Raw genomic sequence first — 26,919 nt, 5'->3', positions numbered from 1 at the left:
TCCCAGAGCTGCTGTCAGGGGAGGAGTACAGCTGAATAATGGCTGAGTGCAGATTTGTGCTCTGTGTGTGTGTGTGTGTGTGTGTGTGTGTGTGTGTGTGTGTGTGTGTGTGTGTGTGTGTGTGTGTGTGTGTGTGTGTGTGTGTGTGTGTGTGTGTGTGTGTGTGTGTGCCTGTTGGCGTTTGGAGCATGCATACATACAGTACATGTGTGCAGCGGTGCATAATGTGTGTGTGCTTTAGTTGGATAGTGGAAGTATTTTTGTTCAATTCCAGTCCACAAATTCCATTGGTAATGAGTGATATATATTTGGTTGTACATACATACGTACAGCTCGTCCTTTTTGTGAAAGTGCTTGAACTACAACCCAGTCCACCTTCTCATAATTGTAATAGTGATGTGGAAGTGATTTTTTAACATTATTGACAGAACGGTGGGCTTGTGAGGACCCCGTCCAGAAAGCCATGCAAAACGGGGTGTTTTCTTTTTTTCTTCTTTTTCCCAGTCTATGACAGATGGGATCAGGTTTTATGCAGAAGCACTATTTCTATTCCAGCCCTGCCAGGACTTTAATGATATTTGTTTTGCTGTGCTCGGGGTGTATTTTTTGGGACTCTCCCGGGGGGACTTTGGGTTTTGGGGGGTGGTGGGGGGGGGTTGCTGATTTGGATCAGTCGGTCTCATTTTTCCTCCACAAACAGCAATGCCCTCTTTTTTTTGGCACATTTGAAAGAAAAATATGGGCACATCAAAAACTCCCAACACACATAGTATGCAGGCAGTATGCAGCACCAGCCTGCAGGTTACTGCACTCGCATATAGAAAACAGCATCCAGTACACTGCCAGGCACCAGGCTCCTTTCTCCTCATATAGAAAACAGCATCCAGTACACTGCCAGGCACCAGGCTCCTTTTCCATATAGAAAACAGCATCCAGTACACCACCAGGCACCAGGCTCCTTTCTCCTTACTGCTATTTAGGTGATGGAGTATTTGATTGTCAGCTACTCGCTACTGTATAGCGCTTAGCCTATATACTGTAATGTAGAGTATAGTGGAGTGGATCTGATGTGTAGGTTTATATATTATATATATTATAAGTTCAGCTTTAATTATACCAAGAAGAAGTCGGCGGAAAATGAGGTGCTGGAGGAAGAGATGAGGAACGTCGAGGAGGAGGCGAGAGGAACGGAGCTGTGCTGCAGTAAAGGATGCATTAAGCCATTCTGGGCGGGAACCCCTTTTTGGTGTTAGCATTATGTTATAATTTAGCTATTGAAAAATAGCAGATCTACAAGCTCATAGCGCGCCACCGAGTGGCGCGCTATGAGCTTGTAGGTCTGCTATTTTTGAAAAATCGAGAAAATGTGCCTGAAATCTTTGAATATATATTCTTTCAGAGTTTCAGTTTTTAACTAAAATCTTTGCTTCTGGGGAGGTCCCATATTTTCAGATGGGGGTCGGCGGCCCATTACATATAATTTTTGGGGTCCTTGACATGAAATATTGAGAACCACTGATAAACACGAGGTGTGTTTTAAAAAGACATATTTTTTTTACATTTCGACGTCAGGCCTCAATGGGTTAAGCAATTAAAGTTAGGGTGCAGCAGAATGAAGCGGTGCGATGATTTCTCCTGTAATTGCCTTAGCTATCACTGATGATCACAAGGGAGCAGAGGAGAGAAACAATATGCTGTACATCAGCATGCTACTCTGACAGTTTGTCAAACACAATCACAATCAACCCAACACACACACACACACACACACACACACACACACACACACACCATGCACTCACGCACATACACGCACACACGCAAACAACAGAGCACATCATATGTGCAATGCTGTATTATGGCAAGATAATGGTGTGTGTACCCTTGGTGATTATGTAGGCCTAATTAGATCTCCTAGATTGAAATCTCTCATAAAGTCGGTACTAAAACTTGTCACCACCAAAATATATTCACTATTGGCACAAAATGTGCAAATCGCAAGTCAATATTTGATGAGGAACAAAGAAGTTTAGCACCCTGCAGTATTTCTGAACATGAGCAGTGGGATTATTTCAACCGTGTTCACGCAGCGCTCATCTATGATTCATTAATTGCCAGAGCCCAGGCAGCCCAACAGCTCACACTGGGGTTTTCTTTTTTTTTTTCACACTGGGGTTTTCTTTTTTTTTTACTCTTCACAGCATTTGTTAGGCCTGTCTGTGGGAGATAAGCCAGTGGAAATACCGGGCAGGGATACAAGTATGGAAGGAGAGAGAGAGGGGGGGGGGGGACACTGCAACCATGAGGAGGTGTAGCCGTGTGTGTGTGTGTGTGTGTGTGTGTGACGTTGTGCTGTGGTCTCTATGCTCTCCTCCCTCCCTCCCTCCTGCAATTCTTTCCAGGCCTAGATTAATGCTAATTTATGCAGCTGGGCCGCCACAAACCCGCCAGGGAGGGGTCCCCCTCCCTTGATTACCAGCAGTGAGAGTGGGGAGGGGGGGGCTGGGGGGGTGCGGGGGGTGACCTGGACAGACACCTCATTTAATTTAATACATTGGAGCACGCTGCAGCGGGGAGGGGAGGGGGGGGGGGGGGGGAGCGCCGGCGAGGGAGGGAGATAATCAAGAGCCGGGCTCTTATAAATGTGCGGCGAGATGACACGGAAGAGATTGGATTTGGAAACGAGGAGCAAAGAAGAGGAAAAGCCGGGCGGAACGCGATTGATTGATTCCATTCAAGTGATCGCAACAACTGATAAGGAATGAATTATTTTATTTTTTATTATTTTATCTTTCCCTCAGAGTGGGGAAAAAGATCTGACGAGTTTCTTCAAATTTAACTCATTTTGGGCGGGAACCCCTTTTGGTGTTAGCATTATGTTATGCTTTAGCTATTGAAAAATAGCAGATCTACAAGCTCATAGCGCGCCACCGAATGGCGCGCTATGAGCTTGTAGGTCTGCTATTTTTGAAAAATCGAAGAACACAGCTTTTTCAGAAAACCGTCAGGATTTAGAAGACATTTATAGAATCGTTCCCAGCTCAAAATGGGTTAATATGTGTTTTCATTGCTCTCCTCCCCATGCCTTATTCAGCACAGTCTCCCATACACAGTCACAGAGATAAATATGCAGCATGGATGCCTGTTTTATGCAGCAGAAAGTACAAAAATAAATAAACAAATGTACAAACAGCAGACTCAACACGGTGAACAAAATGGTTGCCTCGTGGAATTCAGTAATCAGACCTACACACGACACAGGACCAAAGACCTTCACACCCCTCCGTGTTGGAGGTTATCCTGAAGAATGAAGCATATCTGGAATATTAAAATGTAATGGAATTTTCGAGCAAAGCTTATTCAAAATGAAAGACGTTTCCTATTTACTTATTCTGTTGACCTATAGTATGTAAATCAATTTTCACCTAGAGTAGGCTACTTGATTCTCACAAGAAACATGGCAACAATTATATGCAGTTACTAAACTAATATATCAGGTTTATCTTCAACTATTAGTCAACTATGCCGTGACCACTTGGCTGTAAGATAATTCATTCACCATCCAGAATTCAGTTTTCAGAGCCATGTCTTCCTGTGGCCCCAGTTCCATCCTGCAGATCTTTGGCTATGTTCACACTGCATGCAAATTCAATTCGTTTCTTAAATACGATCTTCAGGCCTCATTCACGTCACGTCGTTTTTTTGGGCCACCACAATGCTTTTCCAATGGGAGTCACATGGTTTGACCAAACATTTGTGTTTGATTGCTGGTGGTGTTCTGCCCCTCCCCCCCGATCAAACAAAAATGTTTGGTCAAACCATGTGACTCCCATTGGAAAAGCATTGTGGTGGCCCAAAAAAACGACCAAACATTTGCTTGATTGGTGTTTGATACGTGTGAATGAGGCCTGAGGCTTCGTACACACCTACACAACAAATGTTCGGTCCGTGTGTGATGTCTGATTGCTGTTTGATTGCTGCTCCAATTCATTTTCAATGGGAGTCACATGGTTTGACCAAACATTTTTGTTTGAGGGGGGAGCAATCAGCAATCAGCAATCAAACACAAATGTTTGATCAAACCATGTGACTCCCATTGGAAAAGCATTGTGGTGGCCCAAAAAAACAAAAAAACGACCAAACATTGCTTGATTGGTGTTTGGTACGTGTGAACTAGGCCTGAGTGTGCTACTATTATTTGCAAATGATCAGATCGGATTCGTCTATTCAGACATCGTCAACCTAGCCTCGGAGACCCAGGCGATTTAGTAAAAATAAAATAAATCAAAAAGCCTGGGCGAACAACCCAGTAAATGTGGCATGAGAGTGGAAGTGGACCTTGTATTTGCCTAACCAATAACAGTGCAGAGTGGTATCGCACCAAACGTGACGTCAGTGTTCTCCACTGTGTTCTATCTGCAGTGATTGCTGTGGTAACAGCTGCGTACACATACAGTACTGTAGGTGTGATTAATGCTTAAACCTTTTCTTTGTCCTATGACTGTGTCACTCGCAGAAAATATTCCATCTACAAGCTCGTAGATCGGCTATTTTAAGAAATCGGTACATCCTACGGTAACATATAAATCGAGCTTCAGTGTCCGAGTGTCCATACTGAGAAACATCTTTAGAAATCAGATTTGAATTTAAATGACCTATGTGGTTCAAATCTGATTTAAAAAAAAATCAGAAAAAAAACACATGGAAATCAGTTTCCATGTGTTTTTTGGTTTCTAAGACTTGATAAAAAAAAACAATCTGATTCCAATCCGGATAGGCCAAAAATGTGATTTGGGGGCTTCCAGCCTGAACATAGCCTTTGAGGGAAAGTGATACCTAAATCTCTCCTGTTCCCTCCTTGATGATGAGCAAGTATTATCCTGGGGCAAGTGTGCACCTCACAGAACCCTCTGTGCACCTCACAGAACCCTCTGCTATCCTGGGGCAAGTGTGCACCTCACAGAACCCTCTGCCAGCAGTTCAAACAGCACTCGCCCATTCCACCGTTTACACTGTGACGAATGGCAGGAAATCAGGAGGCGGCCATGACAGGCAGATTATGAGATCCTTCTGTCTACATGACTTAGCCATGTCTCTGCGTCTTAATCGTTAAATGTGATTAAAGCAAACAAACGGAGCATTATTAGATTAGTCAGAAGGACATGGAGTCTTTGGTGCTGATTATCTTTTACTTTTTAATGAAATGCTGCTTGAAATTAACATTGCTTTGACTAATTTGATTTAACATTGCCCCGAGAAATGCCAGACAGCTCTCATTTGGACTGCAGACGGTTTGAGATCCTTGTCGGAGGCGTAAGAGCAAACGGTGAAGTAAGACAAACATTTCCGGTCTTCTGCAAAGTTCAGGGGACTGATTAAGTTACTGGCACCACACTGTTCAGTAAAGATCAGAGCGAGAGGACAGGGCTGGATGGGAATCACAAACAGCAGTAATCACTATGGAACAACAGACCGCTAGAGATGAGTGAGAGAAATGTTTTCTTCATGTCACCGACATGGGCCTTTGGCCAAAAGTCGGCCAACAAAAATTGTGCATTTTCCACTGAAAAAAAGCTGTTGAATGGCACTTTGGTTGACGAGTGTAGTAGAGGTCAGTTAAAAATGTTAGTTAAGTAGTTAAGAAGAATATAATTTGTGTGTGTGTGTGTGTGTGCATGCTGCGTGTGTGCGTGCGCAAAAGAGCGAGTGAGACTACTTGCAAATCAGTGTGGAACCATTTGGTACCATTTTGTGCACTTAAATGAACACTCATGGTTTTTGTGTGTGTGTGTGTGTGTGTGTGTGTGTGTGTGTGTGTGTGTGTGTGTGTGTGTGTGTGTGTGTGTGTGTGTGTGTGTGTGTGTGTGTGTGTGTGTGTGTGTGTGTGTGTGTGTGTGTGTGTGTGTGTGTGTGTGTGTGTGTGTGTGTGTGTGTGTGTGTGTGTGTGTGTGTGTGTGTGTGTGTGTGTGTGTGCGTGCGTGCGTGCGTGCGTGCGTGCGTGCGTGCGTGCGTGCGTGCGTGCGTGCGTGCGTGCGTGCGTGCGTGCGTGCGTGCGTGCGTGCGTGCGTGCGTGCGTGCGCGCGCGCGCGCGCGCGCGTGGGCATAATGACTACTTGTGGTCCAGCAGAGCTGCAGGTCCTGCTGGTGACGTGTAATTCGCAGCGGGTGTTGCATTGTTGTTGGAAATAATCCTGTCAGCATAATCCGCCTTTGTGGGGTTCATTAATTGCATTTAAGATTGCATGCAATCTAGCTGATTCAGGACCTGCTCTTGAGCCTCCTCAGCCTCCCCCGCACAAAGCCCCTGTCACTTCAAAGGTTAAAGGGTCTAGCTAATCGTGTTTTCTGTTTTTTTTTCCATTCAAATTTACTGTGTTTTCTTTTCATGTTCTTCTTTTTGTTTGTTCATGTGAGACGTACAGCAGCGTGGCCACATTGTGTCTACTGTGGCCAAATGAATTGAACAGAGAGCACTCAGAGCAGCTGCTACAGACATTTGCATGGTTGACCGTAGGGTTGAAACTGTCACTCATTGTCATTTTTGAATAACGTATTGAGAGAATAGTACTGCCGTAGCAGACAACCCGCAGCACTCCAGGTTCAAACAAAATCCTTATAGGTGCAAGGCTCGAAGATATAAGTAGAGATGAAGAATGCCAGCACTCATTTTATGTCCTTTTACATGATTTTATTTACCTCTGAGACTGAAAAACGGACGCGTTTCGGCCGGAAGGCCATACAGGCCGAAACGCGTACGTTTTTCAGTCTCAGAGGTAAATCAAATCGAATGACGTATTGACCTTCAAATAATCTATGATTAAAAGAAAATACACATTCTCACCACGAGCGTGTGTAATGCAAATCAATACGTTAAAATGATATTGTCATACAGTAAGTATACCATTGTCAGTTATAATTTAACAATTGATTTCAGAGATCTGTTCAATTCAGCTCCCTGTAAAAAACCCGAACTAACCAAGCAAATGTGATTCTGAACATTATTTATTTGCTAAAGTTTGTTCTTGAATTCATGGCCATTCATTTAATTCCTCCTTGGGAAAAAAAAAACAGCAGGAAGTTGGAAGCACTCATCCAGCGCAGTGATGGCTCTCATGCATGCCCTGCCTCTGTTACCCTCCATTTTTATTTTCCTGAATGAAACTTTCGGAAATCCATTTATGGTGGCCTCTGCAGCTCTGCCTGTCGGAGACACTGCCGCTTAAAAGCAGAGGTCACCTCCACACTTGTTTAATAGCTACTCAGAGCACCTAAGTGAGTGTGTCTCTGACCTGACTGGCAATAAATACTCGCGGATGGGCCTGGGTTTACCTTTTCTCTGCGTTTTAAAGAGATATGCTCTCTTTTTTTTGACTGCCTGAGAACAAACCGACATTGACAGCATGAGTTTATAAAGTTTATGCACTGGAATGTGCATTTTTAGGTTCTGTGAACAAGTTATTGGAATAAAAAGCATATTTACATGACCATTCTTTGGGGCACATACAGTAGCTTGTTGTCAATTAACTACATTGATAGCCAAATCAAGTTATCTTGTTTGAACAAGATGTTATCTTGCTTGAACACGATATTATCTCGTTTGTTAAGTTAATACAAGTTAATTAAACGAGATCATTATCTCGTTCAAACGAGATAATATCTCGTTCAAACCAGATCATTTATTTTTCTTACCATGGCTACTCAGGGGCTCCGTAGAAAGCCTCTCAGTGCCGCCGTTTTCTGAGATGGGGGCGTGGCGTGATTATTATCATTATGGATTATTTTCACCAAATGGCACAACGTTTATACCTGACTTGGCAAACTGACACCGGAACCCGGTGTTAAATACAACTTTTAAATAATTGTGTGCATTGAGTTGGCTCTTGGCTATAACAATTATTAAGATTTTATTACAAAAAAGTAAATAACCAAACAAACATTTTAACGTAATGGGAAGTGACAATCGGTAAATCAGTATCTATGGTGAGGTTGGCTTTATATAGAGCACTTAAGTCTGATGTAATTTGCGTTTTTCTTTCACCATTCTGAATTCCCATAGACGTTTTATATCGCGTCTAATAAGAACTGTGTTCCAATTAGAAAAATCACACCCGTGTGAAGTGAGGGGCGCTAATATATTAAAGTCTAACTCATGTTGATTAGGTGATGTACTGTGATGGTGATGTAAAACAAACGGTGCAAACACAAACATTAAACGCCATTAACAATAAAGAGACAATATGACATAAATGACACATTATGACGTAAATTTTCCCTTCATTGTCAATGGCGTTTACAAAACCAACATTGAACTAAAGACAAACATTACACCTGTGTATAGGAGGGGCTAGCGCCCCTCAAAAATAAACAAATTATCCCAGCGGTTTGACTCCTATGGATATGAAGCATCAACTGACGGTGAGAAAATGCTGTTACTGCCACTGAATTAGTTATTCGGTTTTTGTGAAATAATTATATTAATAATAATAAAAACATATTTTTACTTTTTACTAGTAATATGTAATAAGTAACATATTACTCTCTTGAGTAATATTGCCCAACACAGGGCAGGTAAATTCAGGCCAGCTGTCCTGAATTATCCTGATTGTTACTCTGCCAATATTAATAGCTATTGCCCATTACATTATGGAGGTCTTAATGAGGCCCTTTTTCAATTTAACACATTTAAAGGACCACTTCACCACTTTTCAACCTATCTTCATTTTGAAGATAGGTTTAATAGGTCCTCATTAATAATCGTGATAAAATGGCACACTCCTTTTCTACTCAGTCTGTGTCTCATAGGAGGGCTGTGGGCAGTTCAGAAACCAGTCTGTGTCTCATAGGAGGGCTGTCGACAGTTCAGAAACCAGTCTGTGTCTCATAGGAGGGCTGTGGGCAGTTCAGAAACCCGTCCATGAGTAGAAAAAGATTGTGGTGTTTTATCATGAACATTAGTGAGGACCAACGCAAACACTTTGCTAGGAGACTCCTTACCACGAGCCCTCCACACCCTGGATGGATCCTTGACTGCTGGAACAACCAAAGGTCCAAATCCACATCCACGTTGAGGAAGTTCATCAACTCTCCTTCACCCAACACTCCTGGGTGCGACTTGCCACGGAATGCCTGGGTCAACCTCAACAGACTTCGCTCTGGAGTAGCTAAGACCGAACTCTACCTGCACATGATTGGAGTGTCTGCCACTGATCTCTGCGAATGCGGAAGACCACAGACTGTTGAACACATCATGGATGAATGACCAATCTTCAAGTCACCACATGGAGTCAGCGGCCTAATTGAACTGGACGATGATACCACTTCTTGGCTGATGTTCAAATTGCCTGTGTAGCCCTACACGAACGAACGAGTGAGGACCAATTATATGAAGAGATGTTGAAAAGTGGTGAAGTGGTCCTTTAACGCTGTTAATTACATTTACTAGACCTTACCCGTTCTGAATATATGAACACCAAATTATGTACAGTGTGGGTAATGCGATGTAATAGATCACATTACTGATTGGGAGGAAATTGTCCTGTCTCACTATAGCGCACAATTTGCGGCGCCCCCTATCAATGAAAATGGAATTGCTTTGGGCTCTCCGTTGATTAAACCACCCTTGACATGTGAATAAAATGTGGGGTGGATTGGACATTCCGTTTGTGATTTGTGTCATTTTGTGTGAAACAGGCCCCTCCCACTAACTTTGGAAGCCAATTACAGCCGAACGATACGGAGTATGAAAATGCTGCCTTCCCATTGACAATGAATGGACAATTTTACGTCATACACAAACATTGCGAACAGAAACATTGATATGTTGTGTAAATGTGTGTGTATATATAGGGGGATTTCAACTATCAACTGTCAGTAAGAATTTGGCGATGATGATGTAAGAGCACCCCTCACTTCACACGGGTGTGATTTGTTGGAGACCGTAAGCGCATTTACAAAACTTGTTGAGGAGGTTCATAATAATTCCGAAGCTTAATTGTAAAAGAAGTCAGCTTCACGGTGGCGCTATAACAGCCCACTTTAGCTTTTGCCCTATAACTCTTGAAACTTGAACCTCTTGAAGTTGTAAAATCAAAATGTATTTTTCTCTGGATTCCTTGGTCACTCATGACGCATCTCCCCATATAGGCCACGCCCATTTACGTCTAGAAATATTTTCCACCACACACTTTTTGCTCTTCCACTTACAGATTTTGTCCAAATCTCACAAAATATTTGTATACATGATCTCTTGATCTATCCGATTAAAGCACCAGAATTTTGATAGTCCGTATCATTCGGCCGTAATCGGCTTCCGAAGTTAGTGGGATGGGCCTATTTTACAATAAATGCCAATCACGAACGGAATGTCCAATCCACCCCAAAAGCAATTCCATTTTCATCCATAGGGGACACCACAAATGCGAAAAGATTACTTGGGGGATAAATCCTGTCCAAATTACTTACACAGTTTACACCCAGTTTATATAGGCAGCCCATATGGAAAATATTGGTTGGTTAGTCATATCCAAACAATGTAATGGCAGAGAATTCCATATTTTGGACCCACGCAGTTAAACTGAGATTGGGAAGTATAGGAGTGGGGGGGATAAAGAGACATCAAATGAGGCAGTAAAAGACCATTGTGGATTTGTGACCCCACCAGTCTCTGCCAGGCGAGAGCTTTGTTCCATGTAGTATGTCACCAGGGACCACTGGACTGCAGCCTTAAACTTAACGAAGTTTGACCGGACTCATCAGCTTCTGCAAGCAAAAATCTCCCTGATGAGCAGACCAGATGTGAGTGTACCCCGAGCTTCAGACGGAAGAGGCGTACTTAAAGGGTCATTACTGTGGTACAGGAAATCACTATGGAGGTTCTGAGGAGGTTGGAGACACAGATGTGCACCCACCTGCTCTGGTCCACGCCACCGCCACCCAGACTCCATTCACAAGCCCTGATGGTACTTGCAGACTTGCATGCTGTCACGCAAACTTCCCTACGCACCCGCAACTGCTTAGGCAAACATATTTTCCCTATCTTCCCAGATGAGCTATATAGATTGGCTATTGTCTCTTTGGCTTCCATGAGAAGACAGACTTGAGAGAGAACCTTAAAAATGTATCTTTGTGTATCACAATTGCACCCTTTTCAGTATTGTATCATTCTGCTGTTGTCTCAGATGCACGGTATGTTTTTCGTTCTGTAAATGCATCACATGTCACAAGATGTTCAAGTGTGATTCTTGAAATGAGCATTTGTGTGGCGTGTCTGCTTCTGGTATCCACTTTAATTCTGTTCTTTCAGGCATATTCATATTTATTTGTTCTCTTTTCTTTTTTTAATATTCTTTGTTTCCTTTATTTTTCTTTCTTCCCTCCCCATCCCTCCCTCCTCTGCTTGATGGCAGGAGGGAATTTGCCATGCATTTCACGTTGAAGTCAGAGTGTGTTGCTATGGTGGTTGCTAGGGATTTAGCCTAGAGTGACGTGAAAAGTCAGAATATTAAAGGTGTCCTTCTGCTGCCGAGCCATTTGAAGCTGCAAGGAATGAGCAATCACCTTGGAGATTTTTTTCCCCTGTCCTTTCATTATTGTGTCTCTCTCTTTGGAAATATCAGAATTGATTTTCCAACATGCCACAGAACGGGGACTGTATATACAGTTATAAAAGCCATAAACCACAGAAAAGGGAGAAAAGGAAACATTGTCTTTCTATACTGTATGACTCACATTTCTGCACAGAACATTCTGTTCAGACACAGATAATAAACATTATAATCTGGTCGATTCTCTAACCCATTTAGACCTAAGTTCGATTCTACAAAATATGTAGAATCGAACAATAAAACATGACAGTTTTTCTGAAAAACCCATGTTTCTATGTCAGTGGTGCTCAAACTATTTCATTTCAAGGAGCCCCAATATCATATGTAATTGGCTGCCGACCCCCCCATCTGAAAATATGTTGTTCCAGGGACCTTCCAAAAAGATTTGAGTTAAAAACGTTGAAGAATATATATTCAAAGATTTGAGGCACATTTTCACGATTTTTCAAAAATAGCAGACCTGCAAGCTCATAGCGCGCCACTCGGTGCCGCGCTACGAGCTTGTAGATCTGTTATTTGAGTACCACAGACGAATAACAGTCTAAGTCCACACTATTGATCCATAATATATAAATGATAGATAAGGGTTCAGGACAACGAGGCCTTTTCGTGGAGGGGTCAGTCTGAAATTTGGACTTAGACTGTTTTTCGTCTGTGCAGGTACTCATTTTTCAATAGCTAAAGTATAACATAATGCTTAAAACACCAAAAGGGGTTCCCGCCCAGAATGGGCTAAAGGAATAAAGAGCATCATTAGACAGTTACTGTATGTATTTGTATATACACTATACTGTATATACAGTATATGTCTGGCCAGGGACATCATTCTAACAGTACAGTACCTCTCCTAATGTGCCTGCCACTGTACTGAATCACAGATGGTGGTGCCCTATCGCTGTGCAATGTACAGTAACAATGACCTTGACTGGTGAAGATACATACAAGTGACTTGGCAAGGATGGCTCCTACGTACGTATACTATAGGTGACATGGGCAAATGCCTCCTCAAAATGGGCTACACATGTAATACCCAGGATTCTAACCCGTCTACTGTGCAATGTACAGTAACGATGACCTTGACTGGTGAAGATACATACGAGTGACTTGGCAAGGATGGCTCCTACGTACAATATACTATAGGTGACATGGGCAAATGCCTCCTCAAAATGGGCTACACATGTAATACCCAGGATTCTAACCTGTCTACTGTGTGGGAAGCAAAATAATTACACCCCTAAAAATGATCAAATTACCCAGTTTAGTAGCACCGCACTTAAGGTGGCCTTACACTAGCCGATTTCTTTCAGTCTGAATTTGAAATCTGATAGCACCACACACTACAGGATAATCGGAGCGGGGCAGAGCAAATATCAAACATTCTTGATCGCGCTTTGAGCGGTCGGGCACCCCCGAGCGTCAAAAATGCCCGATTATCGGCTAGTGTAAGGCAAGGCCACCTTTACTCTAACTTGGTCTTATACAGAGACAACAGAGTAGGCCTATACAAATTAAAGCAGGCCACTCAATAGCTTACTGAACAAAGCATCAACATTGTAACTGGTCCAATCATTTAACATACTTAAAATATATAATAATACATCCTTACCGATTTAAATAAACTGCTCAATATAAACTTTATATAACAGTCTAAATATATGTTTTATTTAAAACAAATGTATATAATGAAATGTTGCTGTATTCTGTCTGGAGGAAAGCAACATCGCTCCACTCGCACTGCAGTCCATCCAGCGATGAGTGAAGGATGAATCACAGTGGCAGTTATAGTAGGAATTTGTCTGCTTTTTGGTATAAAAATGTCCCAAATCTTCAATGCTGTTAACTTGGCACCAGCCGTTTATTTACCCTGGAGTTCTGTCAATCACAATAAGAAGGCAGTCTAGACCTCGGCAGCTCACAGTCATTATGAAGCACCATAAGACAATGTGCTACTGTATGTAGCCTAGTATACAAGTGACAGCTAGTTTACTGTAGCGAGTCGTACTGATATGTTAATCGCTGCATAATGCATCATTAAACAAGCATGAGAATTCAACATAAATAAATAACACTGCAACAGCATGTCACACAAAGTTACATGATCCTGGGTGCCGATGGCCTGAGGCAGTGAGACACATACATACTACACCACGGGCTCCATTTCCGTCACCGCTAAACCCTTATCCCTAAACTTCTTTGCCTTTTTTTACTATTTTGCAAAACTTTTTTGAATAGTTGAAATGGCCAGTCTACAAGCTCACAACGTGTCAATGTAGATTGGCTAGTTGAACTATTCAAAAATGTTTTTCAAAATAGTAAAAAAGGCAAAGTTTAGGGATAAGGGGTTTAGCGGTGACGAAAATGGAGCCCCACATCTCTAATGCAGGATGACGGTGAGTCACGGGTTCGATTCCCGAGCCTGACTACCTTGGCTGCGTGTCACTCCCCGTCTCTTTCCCTGTTTCCTGTCACGAGGCAGAAAAGCTGTGGCCCACTGTGGCTGCCCAATGACGTCACTGCTTAACTCATTCCCAGCCAGGAATATTTAATCAACTGCTAATCTACTGCCATAATTGACATCCATGTATTTTTACTCACTTTTAAGTAGCCTAGTCACAGAATATTCATCTTCACTACGATCGCACACCAGATGGTTGGTAATGAGAGAGCCTACCGTTGTGTGTTATACATTATGATGTTCTTTTTTTTGAGTGGTGTAAACCACTCCTACAACTGGCTTTGTTAGTGCAGAAAAAATGAGCATGGTTGCTATGTTCACCCTGTTCACCCGGGTGTGATTTCATTACCTACAACTGGCTTTGTTAGTCTGTGCAGAAAAAATGAGCATGGTTGCTATGTTCACCCTGTTCACCCGGGTGTGATTTCATTACGTCAGACATGATTTCATTACGTCAGACAGGCTATATTACACCACTCAGTTCACACGGGTGTGATTATTAAGTATATTTATTGTTTTTTGAGTGGTGTAAACCACTCCTACAACTGGCTTTTGTGTGCAGAAAAAAATGAGCATGGTTGCTATGTTCAAAATAATTTCTGACGTAATTAAATCACACCCGGGTGAACTGGATGACCGTAGCAACCATGGTCATTCTTTCTGCACAAAAAAAGCCAGTTGTGAAATCACATCCGGGTGTGATTTCATTACGTCAGACATGATTTCATTACGTCAGACAGACCTTACACCACTCAGTTCACACGGGTGTGATTTTTAACAAAATTAAAGACAATAAACACACAGACCCAACAAGAACATAATAACAGACAAGAGAAAAGAAAAACAGCTCAGGCATAACACTATTGTAAATAAATAAAAATGAAGTATACAAAGACATGGCGAGAACAATGATCAATAATACAACAAATTACTATCGATAGACTCTCATTAACACGGTTATCATAGGCACCAAAACATTACAGTTACGAGTAGACCTACTGTATGCATACTCCACCCAAAAGCAGAGCACCCATTAGGAAAGAATGCTGGTATATAAGAAATCTAAGATCGTCATGGAAATCCTCCAAGCACTGTGGCAGACAACGTAGCTCCAATATGATCTAAATAAGGATCCCAGATTTTGTAGAAAGTGTCCCGATTTAGAATGCAACATACATGTAATGTATTCACAAGGGATACAGTCCATTATAATATTAAGCCATGATTTCTTTGATGGAGCAACATCCTTGATCCAAAACAAAAGAATATTCTTCCTAGCAGCAAACGTTAACAAGTTGAATAACCTTTTATGTTTGACATCTATAATGTGACCATCTGGGAGACCAAGTAAAAGACAGGGATTTAAAGGGATTTAAATCAATTGGGACACCAAAAATAACAGAGTTCCGATACAATGTCATACCAATAGTTATGAAGCTTCACACAGGACCAAAGACAGTGAATGTAATTACCAATCTCTGTCTTGCATTTAAAGCAAAATGGGGACGCACTGACATCCATTTTATTCTTGAGAGCAGGAGTTATATGTATTACGATGTAATATTCTGAACTGGATGGATTTAGTTCGGTTACAAACAGAAATCTCTTTTGCATAGGCCCACATTTACGCCCAGTCCACATCATCAATAGAGTCTTTTTCCCAGGACTGCTTATAGTAATCTGAGAGGATAAAGATGAGTTGGAATTCAATTCGCTATTAGAAAATTGAAATTTGTTTTTTGGAAAATTGCAAAGAGAGGGCTCGTTCTACCTGTGAAGCGGAACTATAATTTATTGGTTACAAGTGAAGTGTCCTCAGTTATAAAATGTCTAATTTGTAGATATCTGAAAAATTCAGATTTTGGCAACGTGCTGCAATTGTGTAAAGGACATCAAGGTCTGGCCGTCAAACAGATCTCCAAGTTTGGTAATGCCCTTCTCATGCCAGACCTTAAAGCCTCCATCTAAGGCAGGGTTCCCCAATACATTTTCCTCAAGGTCCTTATTTTGACTAGGGTACCAGGCCGGGGGCCGAGTCTGCACGCACGAGGTCGAGGTCTTGCCCTGAAAATTCATTTTCAGGGCAAGACCCCATTTGAAAAGGATGCCCAGTTTGACATGCATAGGCTACTGACCCCCATTGAATGGATAAGCACCGTAAGGTGCGCGGCCAGTTGATAATGCCTTATATTGGGCAGATCCAGACCGCCATCTGATTGGGCAGATCCAGACCACCATCTGTGCTATCCATTTGAAGTTTGTCCTATTTCAACCGAGGTTTCCTCCCACTCCAGATGAAAGACCTTAACCAGCCTTCTAGTACCTTGATAACCTTGTTTGTCAACAATACAGGAATCATTTGCAATGGATAAAGTATTCTAGGGAGAATATTCATTTTAATAAGAGCTATCCTATACCTAGCCAAGGGAGAGGTAAGGGGGCATTAAGCAAAGCAAAGCAAAGTTCTTTGTTTACCCAGGGTAAGTGGACTAAGCTTGAGATGCTTGTTTACAGCCACGCCCTGCTCATAGAACATTTCATGGTGGGGGTTCAATGCCTTGCTCAAGGGCACTTCAGCGGTGGTAATTTTAACGTGCCGGTCCGGGGATTCGAACTGGCGACCTTCCGATAACAAGAACGCTCCGCAAACCGTTCGGCCACCGCTGCCCCTATTACTATGTATGTTCTTTAAAAAAATTGCCTACCGTATGATTAAACTCTGGAATTACTAACAATATGTCATAATTATTTATTGAACATACAAAATCATGCTCCAGTACAAATTGCATACACGAATCGTGCAGATTCTATTCTCTATTATCCTTTTCCATGATCCTATCATAACCCAGCATGCACCTCTCCTCTCCCCAACAGGTGAATGATGGTGTGTTTTCCATCAGCTTTTTATAATTCAAACTGATACTAGTGGAGTTGTGGTGCACTGAGCTCCGGGGGTCCCCGGGGGGGAGGAGAGCTCTGCTTGCAGCAGCCAGTGGTACAGACATGTCTCTGGTGGTTCTGAAGTAGGTTTCTCTGTAAACAATCTATATTTCACCTAGTACTACCAGCAATAGCTTCTCATAACATTTTAGGGGAGAAATGGGCCATGTATTTGCTCAATATTCATTCATTTCACATTTGCAACAGCCAGTTTAACATTTTTTTGTAAACAGAATTCACCTACAGTACAGTATGAATAAACAATGATCTTCACAAGCACACCTGTCATCTGATTGGCCATCGCTCCTTGTCGCTTGAAACCGTTGGTGCTCATGTTTATTAACATGACATGTTTATAGCTTTCGTTGTGTTTGTCGCCCATGGTCGCCAAAATATGCGTGATTGACGCCACTCGCCAGTTCGTCACGACACTCCAAGTCACTCAGTGTAGCCTGTATCCATTGGAAATGAAAAGCTGATCATGTTGTTGCTTGTAGTTGCTTTTGGTGGGAATTTGAGACCATGCGCATGCTCCATGGTCTCAAACCCTTGTGCCCATGCTACATGGTCTCAAACCCTTGTGCGCATGCTCCATGGTCTCAAACCCTTGTGCGCATGCTCCATGGTCTCAAACCCTTGTGAGCATGCTCCATGGTCTCAAACCCTTGTGCGCATGCTCCATGGTCTCAAACCCTTGTGCACATGCTCCATGGTCTCAAACCCTTGTGCGCATGCTCCATGGTCTCAAACCCTTGTGCGCATGCTCCATGGTCTCAAACCCTTGTGCGCATGCTCCATGGTCTCAAACCCTTGTGCGCATGCTCCATGGTCTCAAACCCTTTGGGCGCATGCTCCATGGTCTCAAACCCTTGTGCGCATGCTCCATGGTCTCAAACCCTTGTGCGCATGCTCCATGGTCTCAAACCCTTGTGCGCATGCTCCATGGTATCAAACCCTTGTGCGCATGCTCCATGGTCTCAAACCCTTGTGCGCATGCTCCATGGTATCAAACCCTTGTGCGCATGCTCCATGGTCTCAAACCCTTGTGCGCATGCTACAGCATGTGGCCTCAGAAGGCCAGAACAGAGATACTTCCGAAGAGTGTGCGGTGGGAAAGGCCCTTCAAACAAGGCTCCAGACTTCCCAAAACAAACTGGTCAGGCTACTACTTGGCCTCACTCCCCGAACCCACCTCACCCCTGCCCACTTTGACAGGCTGGAATGGCCAACATTAGGGTTGATGACAGAGTACAGCATCTTACAATTTACAATTTAGGCATTTAGCAGACGCTCTTAATCCAGAGCGATTTACATTAGGCAAGAACAAAAGTATGGGAATACATCACATATATAAAATGCATTTATCATGAAACATGCGTAAGCTAAGAACGTAACTAGAACATATCTATATAATGACACTATACATATTAACTATACATATATACTATACTATGCTATACATGTACTATGATGTGCTATGACTACATACAATGCAATTATTGTGCTGTCTACATGCCATGCTATAAGTCTGTTTCAAATGCTATCTAAGTCTAAAAAGTGCTATCTAAGGGGGTAGGATAAGTGCTATGGGCCATGATGGAGTCTGAAAAGGTGGGTCTTCAGACTACGGCGGAAGATTGGGAGTGATGCTGCATTTCTGATTGCATCTTGCAATGGGTCTGGTCCACAATATTCGATACACCACCAAGATACCCATGTAGGCATGTACCTGTCTAGATACTTCACCAAGATACCCATGTACCTGTCTAAATACTTCACCAAGATACCCATGTACCTGTCTAAATACTTCACCAAGATACCCATGTACCTGTCTAGATACTTCACCAAGATACCCATGTACCTGTCTAAATACTTCACCAAGATACCCATGTACCTGTCTAAATACTTCACCAAGATACCCATGTACCTGTCTAGATACTTCACCAAGATACCCATGTACCTGTCTAAATACTTCACCAAGATACCCATGTACCTGTCTAAATACTTCACCAAGATACCCATGTACCTGTCTAAATACTTCACCAAGATACCCATGTACCTGTCTAAATACTTCACCAAGATACCCATGTACCTGTCTAGATACTTCACCATGATACCCATGTACCTGTCTAGATACTTCACCAAGATACCCATGTACCTGTCTAAATACTTCACCAAGATACCCATGTACCTGTCTAGATACTTCACCAAGATACCCATGTACCTGTCTAAATACTTCACCAAGATACCCATGTACCTGTCTAGATACTTCACCAAGATACCCATGTACCTGTCTAAATACTTCACCAAGATACCCATGTACCTGTCTAGATACTTCACCAAGATACCCATGTACCTGTCTAAATACTTCCTTAATGTCAACGAAGTCCACAGCCACAACACCAGAGGCTTACAGTATCTATGATAATATAAGACATGGCAAGTGGAATAATTAATAATTATCCTGTTACTCTAATTAAGTTTTAACATGTTTGCATCTTCCTGAGTTTTGCAGAGATGTTCACTAGGATTTTCTACTATTTGTACATAAATTCCCTTGTTTTGTTTCCATGATTACATTTACTTTTTTGTATCTGTCCATGAATTACTGTGATCTTGGAGTGAATGTAGCTCCATTGTGTCTGTCCGTATCCCATTAAGAACTTAGCTCTACAGTCTAATGACTAGTTTACATTCATTTGTTAAGAACTTAGCTCTACAGTCTAATGACTAGTTTCCATTCATTTGTTAAGAACTTAGCTCTACAGTCTAATGACTAGTTTACATTAATTTTGTTAAACAAACCTTTTCTTTTTGCTTTTTTGTTTGTCCAGGGAGGTGGTGAACCAAATGTTTTACATCCTGAAGCAACTAGAGCCGTTGATGAGCTTAAGGTTGAGGTAATAATCACTTCATCCACAGCATGAAAATAAACATTTTAGTTGAAGCTGCTATAAGCAATAATGTCACATTTTTAATTACCTTTTTTTTTTTTGTATTCAGACAGCCATCAATGGGTAAAACGCTCCCAGAATAAATGTAGTCTCTGTGACACATCTTTGCATTCAAAGATTGTTCTAGAAGCGTTGTCATTGGTCGATTTGCCTGTCTACTTCCTGATTGGTTAGTCATTTCGACCAGGTTTTTATTTTCCGACCAATGACAAAGCTTCTAGGAACATCTTTGAATTGTGGCCCCTAGATGTGTCACAGAGACTTCATTTTTTAGAGCGTTTTACGGCCAAGCTACACCAGGCTTTTCGCGCACAAAACGCGCGTTTACCCCCGCGCGTTTAGGGTAAACGCACGAGAAAAGCCTGGTGTAGCTTGGCCGTTACTCATTGTTGTAAAGCTCATTACAATTTTGACATATTATTGCTTATAGCTACTTTAACTGAAATAAATAAACAATAACATTACAAAAAACAATAATTCCTGAAATTACATTGTGTTTACAAAACTAACCTGCAATCATAGATAAAATGACATTACATTAAAACAGCCAAAACTAAACTGAAATTGAAAACAAAGTCAAAACCAAAAGTAAATAAAACTAATACAAATGCAAAACTATAATTACCATGATCTATAGTATTCATATACCATTATCATCCGAAATATAAGGCCTTTAAAATGTTTCATGTCAATGCTTGATGGTATCGTATACTAAGTTCAATTATATTTAACGTCTATAAGGAGATCTCCCAGATGTGGCTTAACTGCAATGTCATTGCATATCCTGCAAGACTTTATCTAAATTGAGCTAATTAATCACCCCTATAGCTCTTCCCATGATCTTCCCATTAGCCCATAATATGCTCCAAGATGCTCAACTATTGGCCGTGTATGAGTACCATTAGCTGTTTGCCTGCCATGCTGCCCCTCTGATTGGACCTCTGCATGCACCCGCGTGTCTTTGTTATTGTGTTTGTTGGCTGTGTGTGACTGCTCAGGATGCAGGCTTATTTAGCCCGTGGCGATCAATAGCAGCCTAAATGATAATGGCCAGTGCCCAGCCAACTCCAGAGCTCAAGGCCTGTGGAGAGAAGAACCTGCCCTGCCCATCCTCCCCCTGCCTCTTGGACTGACTCCCCCCCCCCCCCCCCCCCCCTGGCTGGCAGTCTACAGCTGCACAACCTCAGGCTAGTTAGCCCTGAGAAAAAGAGACTGACCCCCCCCCCCCAATCAATAACTTTAGTCTTGTCTGCCTAATTGCTCATTGGTTGACATTGGCGCCAGACTATATGTAAGTGCACGTTCCCAGAGTGATCGGCTTGGGCTCTGTTTCCTCCACATCCAGCCTTGGCGTTGGGTCTTACGGTCTGTCCTCCCCTCCTTTCCTCTCTGCTCTCTCCTGTCTTCGCCTCTGTTCTGCTCGCCCGTCGTGTTCGGGACGGGGAAAATCCTGACCTGATCGGCTCCCCCCCTGCCTACCACCCCCCCCCCCAACGCGCACCCCCCCCTCCTCCCCCCCAGTTATCTCGGCGGGACGAGACCATCCAGAGGCTGCGGCGAGACGTCCTGCTCTCTCATCACCAGGCCCGTGACTCCCAGAGTGCTCAGGTAAATATCCAGGATTAATGACGAACAGGAAGATTAGCCAGTCACTCTCGCTTCGCAATTCTCCAATGAGCGCTAGGAAATTAGCAGCGTTGGTTTTGAAGGTGGGTGGTGGTGGTGGCGAGGGTGGGGTGGGGGGGGGGGGGGGGACAGCTTATTATTATGATCTCATGCAGACGTATATACGAGCGCGGGGCAGTGTGCAGAGAGGGCGCTATTGATTGTGCTCATTGTGAATTACGTGTATAGATAAAAAGTGTGCGGGTGCATATATATTAACCCATTTTTGGCGGGAACCCCTTTTGGTGTTTCAAGCATTCTGTTATACTTTAGCTATTGAAAAATAGCAGATCTACAAGCTCATAGCGCGCCACCGAGTGGCGCGCTATGAACTTGTAGGTCTGCTATTTTTGAAAAATCGTAAAAATGCGGCACAAATCTTTGAATAGGTATATATTCTTTCAGAGCGAAGATTTTTTTTTTCCCGACGTCAGGCCTAAATGGGTTAAGCAATTATGCGCTCAGGTGCTAATGTGAAAATTCGGGCTGAATAAATATGAAATATGCCTCCATCAGCATCCAACTTGTGGCCCCCTCGACGGTGGTCATTTGAGATGATAATTGGGATAGCGTGTTTGCTTTTGGTCTGATGACGGGGAGATATCGCTCTCGATATCGCTCTCGATCCGCAGCCAGGATTTAAATGTGCTTATTGATCAGCGTGATGCACAGGGGCTGGAATCACAGCAGCAGTACAACCCCCCCTCCCTGCACACTTCAGCATCTACTTCTGTCTTTGTTTTCATGTTATTTTTGATAAAAAAATAAAAGAATATCTCCTTCAGTCCTCTGAAATATAAATATCTGTCATCACGTCGCTTAGCATACAAAGCTCATTTGTATTCCATCTCTCTATTTTATTTCCAGTTTGTAGTGTGCTAATGTCATGATTTAAATGAAGTATTGATCAGTTTAGGAGGGGAGAACAGAGAGAGAGAGGGAGCGATTGTGAGGGAAAGAAAGCGAGACCAGGGTTATCGGTGTGGATCACGCACAGAAAAGAGAGTGTGCTAAAGGATGAGCCGCGTTTTAGGGGATCCCGTGAAATGGATTTCCCGCATAATCTTTATTTTTAATTCATGAGGCAGTCGTCAGGCATTTTCATTTGACGTTCCAAGGAGAAACGAAAATGGACGAGGAGGACGCCGCAATTATGCTTTTATAACGAGGATGGAAGTAAACCTGGGTTTTCTTTCATTATTGGCTTTGTTGGACGCACGGAATGTTTGCTCATATGCAGATGTTTGATTGGAGAACTGTCCTGGGATGAGTCAGGGTATCCGTGTTGGCTGGTTGGTTATCTTTCCTATACGACGACAACGATGATGATGATGATGATAATGATGATGATAATGATGATGACGATGCAGCCGCATCAGGCACACTGACTGGACTACAGCCCCTGTCCAAATGGACCAGTACCTATAGGTCCGTTCTCTTCCTTTTCTGTCTTCCTTTCCATCTTCCAGAGCTCCCTCCTCTTCTCGTTCTCTCGCTTTCGCTACCTCTCTCTCTCTCTCTCTCTCTCTCTCTCTCTCTCTCTCTCTCCTCTCATCCTTTCTCCCCAACTCCTCCTCTTATGATTTAGCAAGGCATGACACAGTGTTAATTAATTAGTTTGTTGTTGTTGTTGGTGTGTGTGCACCTCTGGTCCCAGTCTATAATGGGATTACTGGAAATGACTGCTCCCAAGAGCTACTATGGCAAATATGTACTGACATTATATGATCTGAGGTTATGTGATGTTACAGATAATCATTTTGTAATGACTAACTTATATTTGTTCATTTTTTTAAATGAATGAAAATGATAGATTGTCTTTCTTTTTTCCCCACTTTCTTTTGTGCTTGTTAAGCATGTTTCTGGCTAGACTTTGTTGTACATTCTTGACATATCTCTATCATTTAAAATAAAACATGGCTTCTCTGTTAGCATCCATATGAAGTGTGTTACCATTGCAAATGGCAAACTGTATAAACAACTGTTTAATTTGTTATTTTGATCATTCATTCATTATTATTGGTAACGAACAGTCCTGGGTGGCAGCGTGGCTTGTGTCTGTTAGGCAAGGACGGCAAGGTGCCTCCTAGCTTTAGCTTCACTAGCACTCAGTTCAGCTCGCAGGCTGGCTGAGCAAAAAGCCTATAGGATTGTACTGATTGATTTTCTCCTCCCTTCTCTTGTGGTTCAATAGCTGGACCTCCAGGAACAGAGGCTCTCTCGGCTGCAGACTGAACGGCAGGAGACACAGCTGGAGCTCCAGAGAACAGAGTGCCGTGTACAGCAACTCCAGAAGCAGCTCCAGAGTCAGTCCCAGCAGGCCCAGGATCTGCACGCACAGGTACTGTACTACTCACTGACAGGCCCAGGATCTGCCAGCAGGCCTCATGCTCTTGCTTTGTGTCTCCATCCTCATTTCAGATGGGAGGGCTAAACTCTTAAACCATTTTGACCTGAGATCAGATTAAAAAAAATGTCTGTTTGAAAATGACAGTTTTCTGATAAAGCTATGTTTCTATGCCAGTCGTTCTTCGATTTTTGAAAAATAGCAGACCTACAAGCTCGCAGCGCGGCACTCGGTGCCTATTTTTCAATAGCTAAAGCATAACATAATGCTAACACCAAAAGGGGTTCCCGCCAAAAATGGGTTAATTTGTTCATCTCATATTTTTGACTACATTGTTTAAAGATGATTCATGCAGTATGCCATCAAATCTTGTAGACACTCTAATAATGTACAAATAATGTACAGTATATCTTTTCTGAAGTGAAAATGACTAGAAGGAATAATCATACGAGCAATTTGAATGTGTGATGCTATAAAAAGGTAGCACAGACATTTGAAATGCACCCAGTATTAATTTAATTTGAGAATGAAATGAATTGGTGTATGCATTGTGTACTGTAGGGTAGTTAATACAGTTGACAGACCTTGAATACACCTTCAACGTGGCAATCAGCTAATTATTCAGACAAACACATGCCACACAGGTGAGTGATGACTCTGAATAGGCTGTTGAGATGTCTTAAGAATAATGCCTTCTGTGCAGCTCCACTGGAGAAACGCCACTAACCAATGGGAATTGTACGCCGTGCTGACGGCCGGTGTCTGTGTCACCTGTTGCTATGTCTTCAGGCAGAGTCTGGCCACGGAGCTGAATCACACACAACCTGAGGTGTCATGTCTCCTTTGCACACTCTCTCTCTCACTATCACTGACTGCACCGTTTGCTGCATATTCTCTGAGCCTGGCTCTGCAGTGCTCTGTCTGCAGTACCTCTGCTACACTGTACTCCACACCTTTCACCCTTTCCTTCTTCTTGCAATCAATTCCCTCTGACTTAAGCATTCACTTCCAAAAGGTTCCAATTAGGTTGCAACCTAATTGCGTCATTCACAAACTAAAACTGGGTTAGTGTGCCTTTCAGTTGTCGTGTGTGTGTGTGTGTGTGTGTGTGTGTGTGTGTGTGTGTGTGTGTGTGTGCGCGTGCGTGCTTCTGATATTTGCTATTTATTTTATTATAATATTAAATAATTTGTTATACAAGCAGTTTTGCAAACCTGAAGAAGTTACTTTGTCATGCTGCACTGTGCTGTGTCAGTCGCTCAGGATTACTGTAGGAGCATCTGCTAAATGCCTAAATTAAACTGTACTGTACGCTGGAACAGAAGTGCAGTGATAGAATGAAGCAATGTATTCATAAGATGTGAAGAGGTACAGTATGTACTCTGAAAAACATTGTCTGCTAAGGTACCAATCAAAGGCAAAAGAAGGCATCAGGGAATTTCTCATTCACAGACAGGTTAGCATGTATACATGTTTTGTAAATTCTTTATTGAATAATTTCAAGAAAAACATATAATATCCCATTCTGGGCGGGAACCCCTTTTGGTGTTTTAACTAAGCATTATGTTATGCTTTAGCTATTGAAAAATAGCAGATCTACAAGCTCGTAGCGCGCCACCGAGTGGCGCGCTACGAGCTTGTAGGTCTGCTATTTTTTTTTAAATCGTAAAAAATGCGGCACAAATCTTTGAATATATATTCTTTCAGAGCGAACGTTTTTACATTTTTGACGTCAGGTCTAAATGGGTTAAGAAGCATGTCACGTCTCAACTCGACGAGTACAAAGAGTTGCATAAATGGATGCCTCCTACAGTGCTGACATTCAGCCGTCTGGAGGCCAAATATAAGCCTCATAAAAGTTCAAGTTCATGGCCGCGTTGCCTTGGAAGCACCTCTCCATCAGATTCAGGTACCTCTATAGAAACACCGTTGCCTTTGAAGGTCAGTGACTAATCAGAGAGAGAGAGGGAGCCGGCAGCTGCTTTCCTTCTGAATGAGACATTGCCAATGTCTTGCATTTCTGCAAATGTACGTACTTGTTAGATGATATTGCGTGTTTTTTTTTTGTTCCATGGTATGCTGCCATCTCTTCACTAAACCTTTGTCTCTGTCCTGGCTCAGCTGGCTGAGGTCAAACGGTGCTAGTGCAGGTGGAGGGAGAGAATAAGGCACCCATGGGATGCAAGCAGAAGCAGAGAGCTACGTAGGGTCTTTCAGAATTCACCCCCAAAGTCCACAGCATGTGCACTGACAAACATACATTACTAGTCAAGTAACAGTCAACGCACGCACGCACGCACGCGCACACATACACACACATACACACACGCACGCACGCACGCACACGCACACATACACACACATGTTCATCCAAGGAATACATTGTACAGAAAGCATACAAATGTCAAGCTGATTCAATATACTGTACAGTAGGACTGAGTGAGTACACTGTAGCCCACAGCAGTGTAAAGGTGATTTTTTTTCTCTGGGGGACAGTATTTTAATGACGCCACATGCACACACGCGCCTACATAATGTACAGTATGTGATTAATATACATTTTACGTAGGTTTACGGCCCGCGTGTATAAATAGTACTAGGAAACATTTTTGTATTGGAAATACACTAGGTTTTAGCTTAGTTTTTAGTCGTTGTAAATCTATCCTGCTGTTGGGTTTGAACAAGTATTACCCTCTTCTGCTGCGGTGGTGGCTGAGGCATTGTTGCGTGCAGATATAGGATACTGGCACCAGCCCGACTGAAGCCAAAATGCTGTGTTGCTTTGCTTACGGCGTATGCGAGGTGTGAGGATGCATTTGCACATTCACTAGTAAACCTGTTATGCAAAGTAGCCATTTGGCCATCCGTACCTGAAGCCATTTGCACATCCGTACCGTACCTGAAAAGTGAAAAGAATTACTGTGGGAACGCTGTGGTGTTCCGTGTATATAGCGA

General features: G+C 42.6%; 1 protein-coding gene across 4 annotated transcripts in view; it reads left to right on the top strand.

Annotated features, from left to right (window-relative positions):
* LOC306920130 (uncharacterized protein) overlaps positions 1–26,919 on the top strand; it is a 173,431-nt gene that overhangs the window by 100,642 nt on the left and 45,870 nt on the right. For all 4 annotated transcript variants that reach the window (XR_013789618.1, XR_013789619.1, XM_079496758.1 and 1 more), the window contains exons 6-8: positions 19,833–19,898; positions 21,474–21,560; positions 23,812–23,958. Coding sequence is in view for 2 of the 4 variants with exons in the window: in XM_079496758.1 (XP_079352884.1) it covers positions 19,833–19,898; positions 21,474–21,560; positions 23,812–23,958 (300 nt within the window). In the remaining 2 variants the exon portion in view is untranslated. The remainder of the gene's footprint in view (positions 1–19,832; positions 19,899–21,473; positions 21,561–23,811; positions 23,959–26,919) is intronic.

Source organism: Electrona antarctica (assembly GCF_951216825.1).
Source record: "Electrona antarctica genome assembly, chromosome: 3".
Taxonomy (NCBI): domain Eukaryota; kingdom Metazoa; phylum Chordata; class Actinopteri; order Myctophiformes; family Myctophidae; genus Electrona; species Electrona antarctica.
The sequence above is the reverse complement of the archived record's forward strand: the minus strand, read 5'-3'. Positions and strand labels throughout refer to the sequence as shown.